The sequence below is a fragment of the Sitophilus oryzae genome, unplaced genomic scaffold (assembly GCF_002938485.1).
Source record: "Sitophilus oryzae breed Bouriz unplaced genomic scaffold, Soryzae_2.0 scaffold_813_pilon_pilon, whole genome shotgun sequence".
NCBI lineage: Eukaryota > Metazoa > Arthropoda > Insecta > Coleoptera > Curculionidae > Sitophilus > Sitophilus oryzae.
The window spans coordinates 5,116,175-5,134,247 of NW_022147432.1; the positions used below are offsets into that span (position 1 = coordinate 5,116,175).

General features: G+C 28.1%; 1 protein-coding gene across 1 annotated transcript in view; it reads left to right on the forward strand.

Annotated features, from left to right (window-relative positions):
- Window positions 1–1,467: 1,467 nt before the first annotated feature.
- LOC115889373 (microtubule-associated protein Jupiter-like) overlaps window positions 1,468–18,073 on the forward strand; it is a 39,849-nt gene continuing 23,243 nt past the window's right edge. Inside the window, exon 1 of the mRNA XM_030909353.1 lies at window positions 1,468–1,619. Within this exon, the coding sequence (XP_030765213.1) occupies window positions 1,558–1,619 (62 nt within the window). The 5' untranslated portion in view covers window positions 1,468–1,557. The remainder of the gene's footprint in view (window positions 1,620–18,073) is intronic.

Below are 18,073 nucleotides of genomic sequence, written 5' to 3' on the forward strand. Positions count from 1 at the left end.
GTGGATCGGGATGATTTTTTTAAATGGAACACCCTGTATATTATAGCATTTTTGGATTCGTTTCGGATCACTTTACATAATACTAAGATATGAGTAAATATATTTCGGGCATTTCATAGATAATAATAATTAAATAAAAAATACCTATATATTTTTCAACCTTCCTTAAAAAAAATATTGGAAATACATATCTGTCCTGAAATCAAAACTATATTAGGTATTTACTTTAGATCGTCTATATTTACTTTGCTATAAATATCGCAATCTTAAATCATACAGAGTGTTCAAAATTCTACGCCAAACTTTCTAAAATATAAAATTATTTTTCCTCCTATATTTAAATGGAACACCCTGTATATTTTTTTTTATTAGCAGAGTAAAAATGAACATTTTTTGTATTAAAGTATTTCAAAATTTTTAATGGTTTCGCAGATACACCCAGTATTATTCCATATGGCTCTTTCAACACTTTCAACGGTAAAATCGAGCGAAAAATCATTGGGTGGCTTTGATAAAAATTTACTGTGAAAAATACCATATGAAATATAAAACCGCGAATACCGGCAACACTATTAATGTAATATAATTTATATAAAAATTTTAAAATACTGTAAATACAAATATTGCTCATTTTTTAGGAATTAAAAAATGATATAGAGGCGTTTCATTTAAAAAACGAAGAAAAGTTATTTTATATATTAGGAAGTTTAGCAGAGTATTTTGAATATCCTGTATGATTTAAGATTGCGATATATAAAGCAAAGTAAGTACAGACCATTTAAAGTAAATACTTCATATAGTTTTGATTTCAGGAGAGTTCTTGTATTTTAAGAAAGGCTGTTAAAAATACATATTTTTTATTAATTTATTAATATCTCTGAAACTATCGAAATATATTTACTTATATCTTAGGATTATGTAAAGAGAGGAAGCCACAAATGCAATAATATACAGGGTGATTCATCTAAAAAAATTATCCCAATCCACTCACACTTTTTTGAGCGAACCTATAGAAGTTAAAATATTTTTCTGAAATACATCCTAGTACCACAAACTAATTTAGTTAAAACAGTTTGTCTGTGCTAGTACATACTTTAGGCCTGCACTTAAATAAAATTCCTTAGTTTTTTATTCTAGGAGCTACAGATGCCCGACGCACTATTGCCGTACCCTGTATATTACAAATATATAGACTTTCATAAAGCAACAAAATCAATAAATTGTTTAAGTAAATTCCCATAAATCATAAATATGATTCCATACTTAAATTATAAAAAAATCTAAAAGTAGATAGGTAGGTATCTATACATGCAAAAATGTATAGTTACTTTTAAACTAAAGAGATGGCACCAGCAGACAAACTTCCAAACCGCAATTCTTTAATTCCTGCTGCTTTGCTCGGCTTCCGCTTAGCCTCAGGAACGGTTTTATTGAGTATATATACCCCCTCTTGCGGCTATAAAAGCAAGTTGATGCCGGCACAGCCGTTCAGTTCCAAGCAGCAGGCCTTCGCGGTTTCTTGTTCCAAAAGCTCTATATATCATCCAGAGAGGCAGAATGGCATCGTACGCCACCTATCGTCATATAGAATTGGACAAAGTGGGTTACAGCAAGAAGAGGTGAGTGAATTTTTGCGATGCACCCAGATAGAAAGTTAATGCAGTTATAATAATATCGGTTGCAGTGAAAGCAATTATTGCTACTAATCTACGCGCACCTCGGTGATTTAGGGTTTTTAACCTTTTTACTTATTAATACAGACAGTACTAATAATTGTTTATGTGATATAAATATATTTCCATAAAATAGGATGGCGGAGTTCATTTATTTTTTTTTAATTTTAATATACCGGCTTCAATCTTTATTTTATTCTTTTGAAGATTTCCCCTGAGCCTTGATTACTATTAGATGATGTATTCAAAAATAATTCTAATTGGTTGTTCTTTTATTTAATTCAAAAAATTTAAAAATTCAGGAATCTCAATTTTTTTTTAAATGCCATACGATCGAAAAAAATGTATAACAGTGACCCTTGAAATGATAATCAATCTTAAATTCTGTCGGGTTGATTCTTGTGTATTTTAAAAATTGATATAAATCCTAGTAAAAATAAATATTTAAACAGAAAAAAAATGAAAAATTTACAGACATGCCATCACCTACAGGTAAATCCGAGGGTAAATCTATTATAATAAATTTATTATACAGTATGTCCCGATTGTTTTTACAAGAGGTAAAACTTTTTTATTATAGACATTTTGAGAAAAATTATTCTTCATAAAAAAGTTTGCTTGCTCTAAAATGGTTATATATTTATACTATTCCTACTAAGTCCTAAAAATTAAAAGTCGTTTCTATATGGTATATAATTTGGATTTCATTCTTTGATAGATGCTTATTATTAATTTTGATTAACGTCATATTTTTTGCTGTTGTTAAAATATCAAATTTTTCAATAAGTATTATCATCCTTTCCGTAGCATTGAACAAAATAAATTTTGTGCTTTTTTAACATTTTAAAACAGCAAGAAATATGACGTTAATTCAAATTCTATAAAAGAAAAAAAAAGACGAAATTATATTACCACAGAAACGCGTTTTGACCTTTGGGACTTTTTCAATTTTCTCTAAAACGGTATGGAAATTTAGAAAAGTATAAATGGGATTGACCATTTTAGAGCAAGCAAAATTTTTTATGAAAAATGCATTTTTCCCAATATGTCTATAATAAAAATGTTTCCTCTTGTAAAGACAATCCGGAGACATACTGTATAAGTAAAACTAATTTTTGGAAATAGATATTTGACCGAAAGCTTATTTACGTTTTACTAAATTAAAATTAGTATAATTTTGAGTGAATTAATTTAAAGAAAATAAAAAAATTGTATGTATATATTTTTCCAAGAAATATACAACTAAAGTAGAGTAGGTTTCATATATAAATATGTTTTTATGTGTTGCTTATTTGATTTTCCATTATCGTATACGTGTAAAAATAGATGTATACTACTATGTTACCGTTAAGTGAAAATCTTTTTTTTATATTATGTACCTATATAGAAATTATATGTTTTCATATTAATCATCATAAGACTACTTTTCAGGGGATGGTTCCTCCTTGGATTCCTCATCAAAATATCTGAAAAAAAGTTCCGATAAAGATATGTCTTGCAATGCGCAGTTTTAAAGATAGAGTATGTTACTTACTTAAAAAATAGGTTTTTGTAATTACATACCTAAAATACCCTGTAGTTGACTTTCAGGAAATATGTCAATGTTATTTCAAGTAATAATGGGCTAATTTAGGCCTAATTAAAATTCAATTATGAAATTCATTGGCGTCCCTAGTATTGAAAATACATAATTGAAAAAAATATACCAAGTAATTGCATTTTTTATTTTTTTTTACATAACTGAAGTGGTAAATAAAAATACAATTTTCCCATTGTATAATATGTCTTTCTAAAACTTATTTTCTTCGGAAAAAAACTATAAATCCAATTCATTGCAGTTCTCTGGACCATACTCTAGGCCTGGACCTTATTAAAAAAAAAACAAATATACATTTCAATTTGCAACTGGAGTAAAGTATTAAAATACTTGATAACATATTATAATTTAACATTAATGTTCATTGTTACACACATTAAAAAATAATGGTAATTAAGATAATTACAAAAAGCATATATATTTTTATATTTATATTAGCATATAAAAGTTTTAACATCTTGTATATTTAAAACTATGCATTTCCGGGTCTATGTTTATAAGAACTTTTTTTTCTATTTTTTGATGAGAAATCACCTTCTGAAATTTGGATCTTTGTATCTTTCGAACACCCTGAACAAAAAACAGTTTTATATTAAACATTCAAACAAATCATAAACCATTTATAATATCGCAAATATTGATTAACAAACTATTTTGCATATAAAACCAAGTCAAATTTGTTAACTAATACACTCACGGGCACGAAAAACTGGCATCTTAAAATTTTGATGTATTTTAAAGTTTAATATATTGTGTTCTAGTGGGCCAATTTTGATGATTTTTTTTAAGCAATATGTAGCTAAGTTATTTAACTTTTTAGTATCTCTTTCTAAATTAAAAATGAAAGGCCATCTATCAATTATACGAGAAAAAAACAAAATGTTGATATGTTGAACGATTATTAAGAAAGCAAGGAATTTAAAAATCACTTTATCATCTAGATCTCTTCCGGTAGTTTGTTTTTTGGTTCATCTCAATAGCTTTATTTTTGTTGTAAGTCGATGGTCTCGATTCGAAATTCTCATACGGGGGTTCATCTGGTTCCTGGACGTCTAGCATGTGAACTTTTCTCGAGGAAAGCAACTGCACTGTACTTCGTGCACACCTGAATCTGTTAGCGACATGATTCTGATTTCTATCATCAATTAAAAGAACTATAGCGGTGTCAACTTCTGGACTTAAAACCATCTTTGCTAAAGTAACTGCCCAACAGCCAACAGATAATAATAATATTCAATATCAGTGACATTACATATATCATAAACACTATTTCATAGGTCTGTTGACTAGGATCAAAAGGAAAGGCATGGTTTTAATCTTTGGTTTTAATTTAAAAATTAGGAAAAAATGTTAGTGTCTTCTTCAAAAGCGAATATCTCCAACTAAAATAAAGCTATTAAGATAAACCAAAAAATAAACTATCGAGAAAAGATGCACTTAGATGATCAAATGATATTTAAATTTCTTGCTTTTTTAACATATTCCACAGGGTGTTCCAAACTTTCACCAAAATAACAACATTTTGTGTTCTCCCGTATAATTGACAGATGAGAAGTTTCATTTTTTAATTCAGAAAGAGATACTAAAAAGTCAAATAATTTAGCTACAAATTGCTTAAAAGATCATCAAAATAGGTCCACTAGAACACTATACAGGGTGCCACAAATTCGAGGTACGAGCATTGGTATCTCGGTAACCGTAATAGATACGAATATGGTTAAATTGGGGTAAAGTTGCGCTTTGGGATGTTCACCAAGATGTCATCAAAAAAGTTTTAAACATTTCAAGGATTGCTGAGTTTTCTGGAAAAAACGGATTTTTTGGAAAATCAATTTTATTTCTTCCCGTCGTTACTTTCTAGAAAATCAAAAAACTAATTGCATATTCTCATAGCCACTTTATTAGGACTATCTAGTAGTATTTTTAGATTTTCAAATCAGCTGATAATTTATGAGATACAGAGGTCAACTTAATTTTTTTTAATACGGACCTGCATCTTTTATTTCAGATTTTGAAAAAACTTGGTCTCCTGAGTATAACGATATGCCACACTTTATACTTTTTTTGTTTTGGGTACCTTAACAACAACTAAACTATTTAATTATTATTTAAAATAATTTCAAGTCCGACCCTGGTTTTTTAAATTGTTTTATCTGATTATATTCATCGCAACAATATTGATCAGCCCTAATTAACATTGAATAAGGAAAATCGAGCCAATTGGAAGATTCAAATAAATTATATCCAGGTCAGCAATTTAAAGATATTATTTTTTATTGTGAATTTAAAATCTCAGTATGCGATCTAATAAATATGCGTAATATTAATCGTAGTTATTATAAATAAATCTTCTACAAACTAGTTTCTTATGCTCTACATGTTCGACAGGGTTACCACCCTCCCTATTGCACAAATTAATTTTTTGTTCAATTTTATTTATAGCTCTTTGAACTTTCTTCTTATACTTTGAATGCATTTTGTACTCTTTATTGTAAATGTTGAAAGTTATTGATTTCACTTTTACAAATGACGTGAAGTAATGTATTCATGTGTATATTATTTTTTATTGTTTTATTGCATTTGATTTTCTATATTCAATGTTTTACCCTACGTCATTGTTAAGTTTGAAAGCTTATCAATATTGTAACGATGAAAAGATTAAATATTAAAAAAAAAAACAGAGCCGGACTTGAAATTAGTTTAAATAAATTGTGTTCAAATGTCCGAAACAAAAAAAACATTAAGTGTAGCATATCATTATACTCAAGAGACCGAGTTCTTTAAAAATCCGAAATAAAAAATGCAAGTCCGTATTTAAAAATATTAAGATGGCCTCTGTATCTCACAAATTATCAGCTAATTTGAAAATCTAAAAATACTATTAGATAGCCCTTGTGAAGGGGCTATGAGAATATGCAATTAGTTTTTTGATTTTCCTCAAAGTAACGACAGGAAAAAATAAAATTAATTTTCAAAAAAATTCGTTTCTTCCAAAAAACTCAGCAATCCTTGAAATTTTTAAAACCTTTTTGATGGCATCTTGGTGAACATCCCAAAGCGCAACTTTGCCCCAATTTAACCATGTTGGTCTCTATTACGGCTACCGAGTTACCTCGAATATGTAGCACCCTGTATATAAAACATTAAAATACATCAAAATTTTAAATTGCCCGTTTTTCATGCCGATGCGTATTAAATGTATATTTAAAGGCCGTTATGACAATTATTATTAATACCTCATGCAGTTTTAGACAAAAAATAAAGTTGTTACATTTACAAAAAAAAAATCATATCATTATCCGAAATTTTTTGCATCAAGAAAAATTATATTAGAACATAGTGCGATCAAAAAGTTTTATGTTTAATCATTCTTATAAGAAATTACATTATTTTTTTAAACCTTCACTTCTAATACCAACCATGTAATATATTATTTTGAGTATATTGTATTCGTAAATCAAATTATTCTATATATTGGTATTTCGAATAAAACATTTTGAACTAGATATATGTATTTTAAAGAAAATATAATCTATAAATATATCTGTATTGTTACATATCCACACCTATTTCCTGCATCAGCGGAAGTAGATTCAAACTCCCCTCATCAAATAATAAATTGACATTATTTTTGTTGCTTCTGAGGAACAATATCTCATGAAAATATATGCTCACATTTCAGAAAACATATGCAAAAGTTTTATAATTATTTTTTTTTAAATTTTTTATCTCTATTAATTATTACTTAAATTACTACTAAAAATATTTGTGTCTTTGTAAAATCGGTTAATATTTTTCTTTCAGTGAACCAATTTGAAATTAATTAATTATGAAATTAATCGGAATACATTTGAAAATTAAAAACTGACACAGAAACCCACTGAATATAGCGTTTGTTTCGCTAGAATTTCATTTTAATTATTAATAAAATAATTATTTTCTCGCTATATACTCCACGAAATTCGTTATAGACGCATTAATCCAACACATGTTGTTTTCTTAAAAGAAAGAAAAAATACTAATTAGTGTACAAGAATTGTATATTCGTCTACAAAGCTTAAACATGCATACAGGGTTGTTCATGCTATTCGATAGCGAGTATTGTAGCCAAATGATTTAATTAGATTTTTAGAAATTGAGGGATCGTTGAAAGACTAGTAAAACGAAACACCCTGTATATTATTACATTTTAGTTTCTACGATTAAGATACAGGTAAAGTTGATTAAGGTTTACCCCACTTTAATCTTAGTGTTTTTGAAATATTTACGATTTTGTGAAAATGCAGTAACAATTTAAATGTTTCATTTCTCTAGGTGTATTTAAGTTTTTAAAACCAAATATTATATACGGATGCTTTTTTATGTACTAAATATTGTGTTCCATTAATAAAACTAATGCAACCTTATACAGACTGTCTAAAAATATTCTAAAATATTACTAGCTTTAAACGGCAATCACTTGTTTAATTTAAATGGACCACCGTGTAAATTATCAGATATATCAGATATATCATATATATCAGATACATAATGTAATTTTCTTTCTAGTTTTTGTAGAAAATGTAGGTATATCATTATAATTCAAACTTCATTAATCGAAATTTATCAATATACCCATAGAATCTTGATATTACGGATTATTTAAGATGTAACAAATTTTCAAAGGGTACTAATATTATCGGTGTAGTTATACTCTTATTTCTTGGAAAAATAAAAATCTATTTAAATATTTATTAAAGAGGGGACCAATTAATTGATCCCAGTATTCGAACTACATTAATTGACATTTGCGTTGATTGATAATTGCTTCAAATACTAAAAACTGAATTTTGTATGTGTATAAGAGAGTGCTTGGTAAAAAGTGACACCTAAATTTTATTTAATTTTTTGACGAATTGATTGATTCATAACTTATTAATATATTTGCATGATTTCTGATTCAAATCCACATTTATTTAGAATAATTTATTAACTAACACTATTAAGTATGTCATTTATTAGTATTTGGAGATAAATATTGGTGGTATTGGTGGAGATAAATATTTATTGGTATTAGGTGGTATAATAGGTGGAAACAAATGGACTAGCAATATTATTGTTTTTGAACATTTGTACATTTTGTAAATTGCAATTGGCATTTGTAAGACACTCTGTATAAGGTAGTATTATTTTTATATTGCCACACACAATTTAGTAAATAGAAAAACTTCAGTATAATATTTTGTTTTAATAACTTAAATATACCTACGCCTAGAGAAATGAAGCATTAAAGTCTGCATTTTCATAAAATCGTAAACATTTCAAAAAGGTAAGATTAAAATGCAGTAAACCTTAATCAAATTTATCCTTACTTTAATCGTAGAATCTAAAAATGCAATAATATACAGGGTGTTCCATTAAAATAACCACTTTAATATATTTTTATTTATTTGGGATATTCTTTACCTTTTGCAAATAATTTTAAATGGTATCCTTAGTAGTTCTCCAACGATCCCATCATTCAAAATTTCCAAAAATATAATTTAGCTACAATACTCCGCGTTGAATAGCGTGAACAACCCTGTATATTGTTTGGAAAGAAACGAAAAAAATGTAATAGCTATCGATTTGTATTAAGGTCGAAGTAGGTTCTTCTAGAAATGCTTCTAGGTAAAATCAATTTAGTTAATAGATTTTAGTATGTTAAATTTGTATAATAATAATTATTAGCGAAACCAGTTTAAAATCCAATAAATCAATGATCTCTATTTTCTACCATACTAATTGTTCAAACTGATTGATATACTATGTAAATAGAAACGTAAATAGGTATATGATTGAAAAAAAAAGCGTTATAGTGGCCTTTGAAACGACAATCGATCATAATTACTGCAATGGGAAACAAGAATTACGAGTGACTTTGTATTCATTTAAAATAAAAACAGGTATAAAGGAAAATCAGGTAACAAAAGTAAAGATACTACTTTTCCATTTACAAAACAATTTTTTATATAATTTCTTATTTGCATCTTTTCTAAATTATTAAAACCAAAACTTTCCGATTTATTTACTTATCATTAACCCACTTATCAAATGAAAATTATAAAAATCGCCGAATGAAACTTTCTACATAGAAAAAAGAAAAATAGTAATTTTCATTTCGACGAAACCTAAATAGAGATTTTATTTAAATAAAACGATATTTTTGTCTTATTTACAATAAATAAAAATAAGCTTGCTTCCCAAAAACAAAATATTATTATACTCAATAATCAACCAAATACAGGGTGATTCACGGCTATGGTAGGTGAGACGTTTATGGAGAACCAAATGTAGAATTTTTTTAAAAATTTTGATTTTTGCATAAAGGCGATTGCTCCAACTGTTTAAATTATTTTCTGCAATACAGTGTTGCCGCTTCATTAAAAAGTGGTAGCATCTTTCTTATTTTAAATGGAACACTTGGTATATTATTACGTTTTTTGAAACTACTTTCATATCTGATAATTTTTCTATTATACTAACCTATTCCAATCTCTAATTGAGTATTACAGATGTTTTCTTTAATATCGTTAGTTCTGTTATCGTTATTGTTATTAATGTTTATTAAAACCAGGATATCGTATCGTTAGTCTTTTTTTTAAAGCTAGTGGCCTCTATGCAACTCATCCTAATTAAGTAAACTTGTGTTTTATTGAACTTCAAATTAGAAAGGGCGTGGCAATTCAGGGTATCCAATGCAGCGTATTATAACGTTACGACAAACCATCTCGTCATATTAAAAAATTACATCAAAAAGTCAACAACATTACATCAATAATTGAAAAAATTGCGAATTGATCGTGATCAGTTCATTTCGTTCTTACAAATTAACCAAAGCATGTACTGACATGACTCAAAAACAAAATGCTCAGGAGTCATGGTTCTGACCGTGACATTATATTTTAGGAAAATTTACTAAAGAAATTATTGCACAGGGTGTTTTAAAGTTAAGGTAAAAAAACAACTACTCGATTAATGTAATGTTAATAAATTAATAACTGTATAATATGCCAAGTACTAAAATTTATAAAAAACTGAGTTTACGAATTAAAGTTGATATAATTATATACAGTTCGCTAAAAAAATAATGAAAACACTTTAAATATGAAATTTCTCCTTTGCGTTTTTTTGCATCTGAGTGTAGTTTTTGAGAATAAAAATTAAACATGTGTAAAATTGACAAAACATTATCTTGAATAAGCATTGTTTAATTCATAAATTCGGCATATTTAAATTTCGTTTACAGGTTAAGGAAAATCGACATATTCGATCTGTCTAAATGAACCGATTGAATACCATTTAAAAAAAAAAACAAAGAAAAATTATTCTATATTTTAGAAAGTTTGGCGTCAGATTTTGAACATCCTGTATGATTTACGATTATCATATTTATAGTAAAATAAGTACAGACCATCTAAAGTAAATATCTAATACATTTTTGATTTCAGGACAGTTCTTGTATTTTTAATATGTTTTTTAAGAAAAGCTGAAAAATATATATTTTTTATTTATTTATTAATATCTCTGAGCCTATTCAAACATATATTTACTCATATCTTAGGATTATGTAAAGTGATATGAAAGGAAGCCAAAAATATACAGGGTGTTCCATTTAAAAAATCATCTCGATCGCCTCACACTTTTTTGAGCCACCCTATAGAAGTTAAAATATTTTCCTGTATACATCCTAGAACATACTTTAGGTTTTCACTTCTCACAATTTTTTTATTCTAGGAGGTACAGATGCCTGACGCACTATTGCCGGACCCTGATGTACCGTATGATCGAGAAAAAACGGCGTCAACGATGGCTATGAAATGAAGATCGCTGTCATTTTATATGTAAATTTATATGGGAGATGTCATTGATCGTCATTTCCCAGCCCACTGGACGCCATTTTTTTTCGATCATACGGTATAAAACAATTGAAAAAAATATATTTTTTCTCTTTAAGATCTCTAAGCTTTTTTTCTATGTGAACACACCCTGTATAATAATTTAAGTACATTTTCTTAAACATATTATTGATTAAGACCAGGGAAGGAATGAAATAAGAATACGATTTTCATGATATTAACCACATGGGTCGAAAAATACCTGAGTTTTCACTTTAGATTTATTGCGTCTATTAAACTGATATACTTACTCGGTTCGTAATATAATGGCGTACATATAAATATACGTGGATATGCGTCGATAAACGTTAAGGATATATTTTTACTTACTTTACATACTTATCTGTGTTAGATTTGAAAGTCTTCTCTGGCAATTATTAATGTAGGAAACGGCTAATAAGTTTTAGAGAGAAATTATATTAAAATAAAATTTTTCGATTGCGAGTATTTCCATTTTATTACTTAGGCTTGCTTCTAGTAAATGCTTTGGGTATCTCTGTAACAATTTTATAGCTGCACATCTGCTCCAAGTAAAATACCATGAGGTTAGTTACCTTACCGAGGCTAATTTTTGTTTATTTTAAGAAATAATATAAACTTCATAATTAAATGTGTATTTATTTTTTAATTTTCATTGATACTTGTACACCTGCGCACAAATAAGGGGAACGATTCAATTCTTTACATCCCTTGTAATGTTTGTATACCGGGTGCGTCTCAAAAGTGGCTCACCCCTATAACTTTATTATTTTTTCAGATAAAAAATCGATATTTGGTATGTTAGTATATGATATAAATTAAAATTGATTGACGTATTCAATTGTTTTCAGTCATTTCCGGTTTAACCGGAAATGACTACAACTTTTGATTTTTAAATGGCATCCTCGGTATTTCGTTACTTTATTCGATAGAAAATGATATTCTGAATAGAATGACATATCATATGTCAACTTTTGACATTTTTACATATGGTTTATTTGAAACTGCAACAAGTGATTCATAACGACAATTTGACTCGAAATACCAAGTGTGTGGTATCAAATTATTCGTGAAAATATGCGTTTTCCAAATATGTTAATGAGCCACCCTCGTTCCATTTGAAAAAAATGAGATTTCACTAAAAATACGATTTGGGTATCTTTTAACCAGCCAGGACAAGATACTAAAAACATTAGATGATCAAATCTATTTGTCTAAGGCTCCTTGATTAAAAATTAGTGTTTTTCACAGGGCCATGGCACTCTAGATTAAAATTTAAAATACAATTTTGTTTTAAGCGAAAATGTCAAAAGTTGACATATGATATGTCATTCTATTCAGAATGATAATTTCTATCGAATAAAGTAAAAAAATACCGAGGGTACCATTTAAAAATCAAAAGTTGTAGTCATTTCCGGTGAAACAGGAAGTGGCCGAGAAGAATTGAAAACGTCAATCAATCCTAATTTATGTCATATACTAACATACCAAATGTCGTTCTTTTATCTAAAAAAATAAAAAAGTTATAGGGGTGAGCCCCTTTTGAGGCGCACCCGGTATAGACACACTCACCTGTACGAAAAACGGACACGTTAAAATTTTGTTGTATTTTAAAGTTTAGTATATTTTGTTCTAGTAGGCCGATTTTGATAATTTTTTAAACAATTTGTAGCTAAATTATTTTACTTTTTAGTATCTCTCTATAAATTATAAATGAAAGTTTCCACTTTCAATTATACGAAGGAAAACAAAATGATGATATTTTGGTGAAAGTTTGAAACACCCTGTGGAATATGTTAACAAAGCAAGGAATTTAAAAATAATTTTATCATCTAGGTACGTCTTTGCTCGTTAGTTTATTTTTTGATTCATATCAATAGCTTTATTTTTATTGGAGATATTTGCTTTTGAATAAGACAGTAACTTTTGGGTCCTCATCAACACACTTATAAAATAGTGTTTATTGTTTTTGTAATGCCACTGTCATTGAAAAGTCATATTATTATTATTTGCTCTACTAGAGCAATGCCGTTCTTTAGAAGATCAGCCTGGGGGCCGATACTATGGATTAATATATATATATACTATGGATTAATATATATATATATATATATATATATATATATATATATATATATATATATATATATATATATATATATATATATATATATATATATATATATTATATATATATATATATATATATATATATATATATATATATATATATATATTTATTTTACTTTCGATTTTTAGAAATTAGAAAAAATACACAGCTAAAGGCAAGAAAATATTATATATATTATATGAGGTTAGTTACCTTATATATATACTAATACTTTGGCAAATAAACTATGAACCATACAAATGCAGAAAATGTTTTACAATATACAAATAATGAATAGGTACATAAAATAACGGGTAAAATGTAAAATATATTTTAAATTTTGGGGTTTGAAAATCGATCTAATTTAACAAAAAACATTCAATATCTACTAATAGTGATGTATTACTATTTGCTTTCACAAAATATATATGTATATTTTGCAAGTATCAATGTTCGAAAGATTATATTTGCAAATAATACAATATTATAGAAAAAAATGTGTCAGCGATGGCTATGAAATGAAGATTGCTGTCATTTTATATGTAATATTATTCTAAAATTTTTGATTTTCTTGGGATTTAGGTTCGGAAAAAACGCTGATTAAGTTTTCATTTAGTTTTTCATTATTTTTATTTGGTTTAAAAAAAGTCTCGTCTAACATTATAGCCTTCATCGGTGTTGGGTCATATCAAAAAAATAGTGTCGAATATAATCCAAAAAATTACATATAAAATATTCACACCACACACCACATAATGTTTAAATTAATAAACTAATATAAACTTGTCAAAAGATGACCACATATTTTTTAAAATTATTATTCACACTAAAACTATCTGCATTGACTATGGAGTACGATTTCAGCCATAGTCAATGTTGATAGTTTTAGTGTTAAGAATAATAATTCCCTCGTATAATAATTGACAGATGGGAACTTTCATTTTGAATTTAGAAAAAAGATACTAAAAAGTCAAATAATTTAGCTACAAACTGCTTAAAAATCATCAAAATCGGCCTACTAGAACACAATATTACAAATATAAAACATTAAAATATAGGAAAATTTACCCATTAAAAGGTGCCCGTTTTTCGATCCGGTATTTTATATATTATTTTGAACGTTGATATTCCTAAAAGTTTCCGAATACGAATGCGAATATTCGTTACATCACTATTATACATACATTAATTTATCCTAAAAAGGTATTTATTAGACTTACCCCATTAACTATATAAACTAAAAATACTTGTATATTTGATATCAATTAAACCATTAGTTATGTAATCGACGGCGCGATTTTTAAATTCATTGTTGCCAACCATGGACATATTCGGCGCCTGCGCCTGGTTGACTAGTTAGTCTAGGAATTTAAATTTCCTGCTGGGGATTCAGGTGGTAGCTTTGCTGTAAAAAATATCAAGTTGCCACATTTATTTATTTATTTCCTGACATTGTCATTCGTTTTGACACTTTAGTTTAGTATTACTATTATTGTTTTTGGTTTAAATGTTTTGTGATACTTTAAACTAAAATGTTTACTAGCAGACCTTGCAGTCGAACATTGTGCTTTTTAGAACCTCTTTTAGTGCGAAGTGTACAGGGTGGGTCAAATTCGACGTTTTTAAATGGAAACACCCTTTTCTATAGGAGATAGACGAAAACTAATATCGGTGTCTGTAGCTCAATTTTCATTAAAAACACGATGGTGAAAACCGCACATCAATATCTGTTACCGTTTCGGAGTTACGGGGTGTTTTTCAAAAATGTGCATTTTTAACAAATCGCTGTAACTTTTTTACTATGGAAAATTTTGTATTTCTATGAAAACATTTCCAAAGCACCTTTTACGTAGAATTTAATGGTTTAAGTATATATATTTTAGTTAGAGTTTAGTTGAGTTATCAACTGACAAATTAATTTTTTTATTTGGGACAGCCTCTACATTTTTAATTAACTGAAAAGAATTTAAAATTACCTTTCCAAAAGTATAGCACACTTAATATTTTGTTATAATCCCCTTCGAAATATAGAATTTTTAAAAGTTCGCCACTTTTAACTAGTAGGCTTTGGACCCCTTATTGATGATATGCCCTTAATGGAACTCGAAAACATATTTTTCCAGCAAGATGACGGACCGCCTCTGAACGCTGAAGTTATCAGCAAATTTTTGCAGCCAATTTAAAGAATAATTGAATAGCCAACCAAGATCCAAGCCGTTGGCCGTCGAGGCCGCCTGACTTAGTGCCCATGGATCTAATCTTATGGATATATTTACTGAAGAATAAAGGTTCCTTATTCTTCAGTATAATCTAGACAAGAATTAGAAATAGTTAGTAGTTATAAGAGGGTGCCTTTCACCCCCACGAGTTAATGAATTCCGCGAGAAATGTTCAAAAACTGCCCCGTCTGTCCATAACAGAAGACGGTCGATATATTGAAAACCTGTAGCAAAATCTCATGTCTTGGTTTGCTATTTATTTTTATTGTTATTAGATATAGTTTAAATGTATTGATGTTGGTTAAATATATTTTAAATTGTTATAAAATTCTGCATCTCTCATAGCAAATATTATTTTCGTTTTAATTGATGCTCACAGCTAGAATTTTTTTGCATTACAGCCACTGCCGTTCAAAGCCTACTTATTTAAAGTGGCCGAATTTTTATATACTTTATATCTCGAAGAGGAATCAAGTAAAATATCAAGTGTGTTATATTTTTGGAAAGGTAATTTTAAATTCTTTTCAATAAATTAAAAATATACAGGGTGTCCCATATAAAAAATCAAATTTTCTGTTGATAATTCTTAAATTATTAATTTTAAAAAAATTATACTTAAACCATTAAATTCTACATAAAAAGGTGCTTTGGAAATGTTTTCATAAAAATACAAAATTTTCCATAGCAAAAAAGTTACAGCGATTTGTTAAAAATGCATATTTTTGAAAAACACCCCGTAACTCCAAAACGGTAACAGATATCGATATGCCGTTTTCACCATCATGTTTTTGACAAAAATTGGGCTCCAGACACCGATATTAGTTATTGTCTATCTCCTATAGAAAAGGGTGTTTCCATTTAAAACGTCGAATTTGACCCACCCTGTACAAGATCACTTAATAGCCGTAAAAAAACTCATCGCAACTTTATTAGAATGTTTTGAACCGAAAAGCGGTAGTAACGACCCTTAAGTTCTGTTAAGATGGTAAGTTTTGTTGATGTAAATAATAGGTAACTGTTATACCTATATATTTAAAATAATTAATTTTTTTTTGTTTCCTAAAATATTTTGATTGAAAGAAAATATATTATAAAAGTGGGCAATGCTGTGCCGGTCAAGCTTAATCACGCTACTAAAAGTTTATTTGATATGAACTATACATAAGTTTTTTAGTAGTTAAATCGAAATTGATGATTTCCGTTCAATTTTTCCTGGTTCCGCTTGAAAGCCCGCAACACCCTGTACAACGACGTTACGGTTTATTTAAACGAAAGAACCAACGCATATGTACATAACTATCCACTCTAATTCTACTATAAAATCTTTCTAAGCAACGGAGCATTTCTCAGAGATCTTGTTCCATCAATTAGCCTGGCTTCTCCATTTTTTTCGTTACGAACCATTCCCGACTATGTTATTTTCCATGTTTCCCAACATATACACTTGTAATTATATAAAAAGGAATTTCACGCAGGTTAGACAAGAATTCTTTGCGAAACCAACTATTTAATACTTTTTTCCGTCGGTTATGGATGAGTATTCTAATTTCCTACATGTGGGAAAGGAAAAAAACCTTAAAAAATAGCGTTAAACAGCGGAGAACCGTACAAATCTTAATTCTTAAAGATAATTAGTTAGTTAGAAATACTTTTATGGATATTTTTGTTGGTAATTGTGTATTTCTTGGGAACTAGTGATCATTTTCCACCTCAGAGAAATAAGATATGAGGATGTCTCTTAAATAAATTTAAGTATTTCAAGTAGTAGTGCATTTTGACACCGGAAATATGACCATGAATTATTTTTCACTAAAAAAAATTGAAAATATTACAGTTCGTGCCAAATAAACTTTTAGTCAAGTGATTAAGCTGACCGGCACAGAGTTGCCCACTTTTATATACAGGGTGGCGCACCTCATTCGCCTCGGTTGATTATACGAAAACGAAAAGATGTAGAAACGAAATATTTTATGAGTATATGTGGGAAGGCAATGTGCACAATTTAAAATTATTTTGAAATGTACAGGGTGTTTCAGAACTAAGAGCCATACCAGAGTTTTTCTTATGGAACACCCTGTATTTTATTTCATTTTTGGATTCTTGGGCCCAAAAAAAGGTATTTATTATAAGGGTTAAATATGTTTAAAATCTTTGGTTTTTGAGATATTTAAAGATATTTGAAAATGCATGCTACAATAGAATAGATTATTAACACCCTGTACATTGCTTTTCTCAGAATTAATTCTTGTGCTGACTTTGAAGGTAGAGGAATAAACTTTACAGAAAAATGTTATTCCTTCCTTAAATGTATACAGGGGTATCAAAAATTACTGGTCTATTTTAAATATTTACTTTACATAAAAATTACGTTATTTCAAATACAACACCCTGTATTTTTTAAATAAATCGAAGCAGATTTAAATGCTCTTTCAAATTATATAAGGGTTTCCTATACCTATCTAGCTCAGATTTTGAATAAAGAGCCACTTTTCAATAAAATGGAAACCAAGATGGCTGATGTCAAGTTTCTAGTGACAGTTAGTAGCTCTTTTCAAAATCAAAAAAAATGTTTTTTAAGA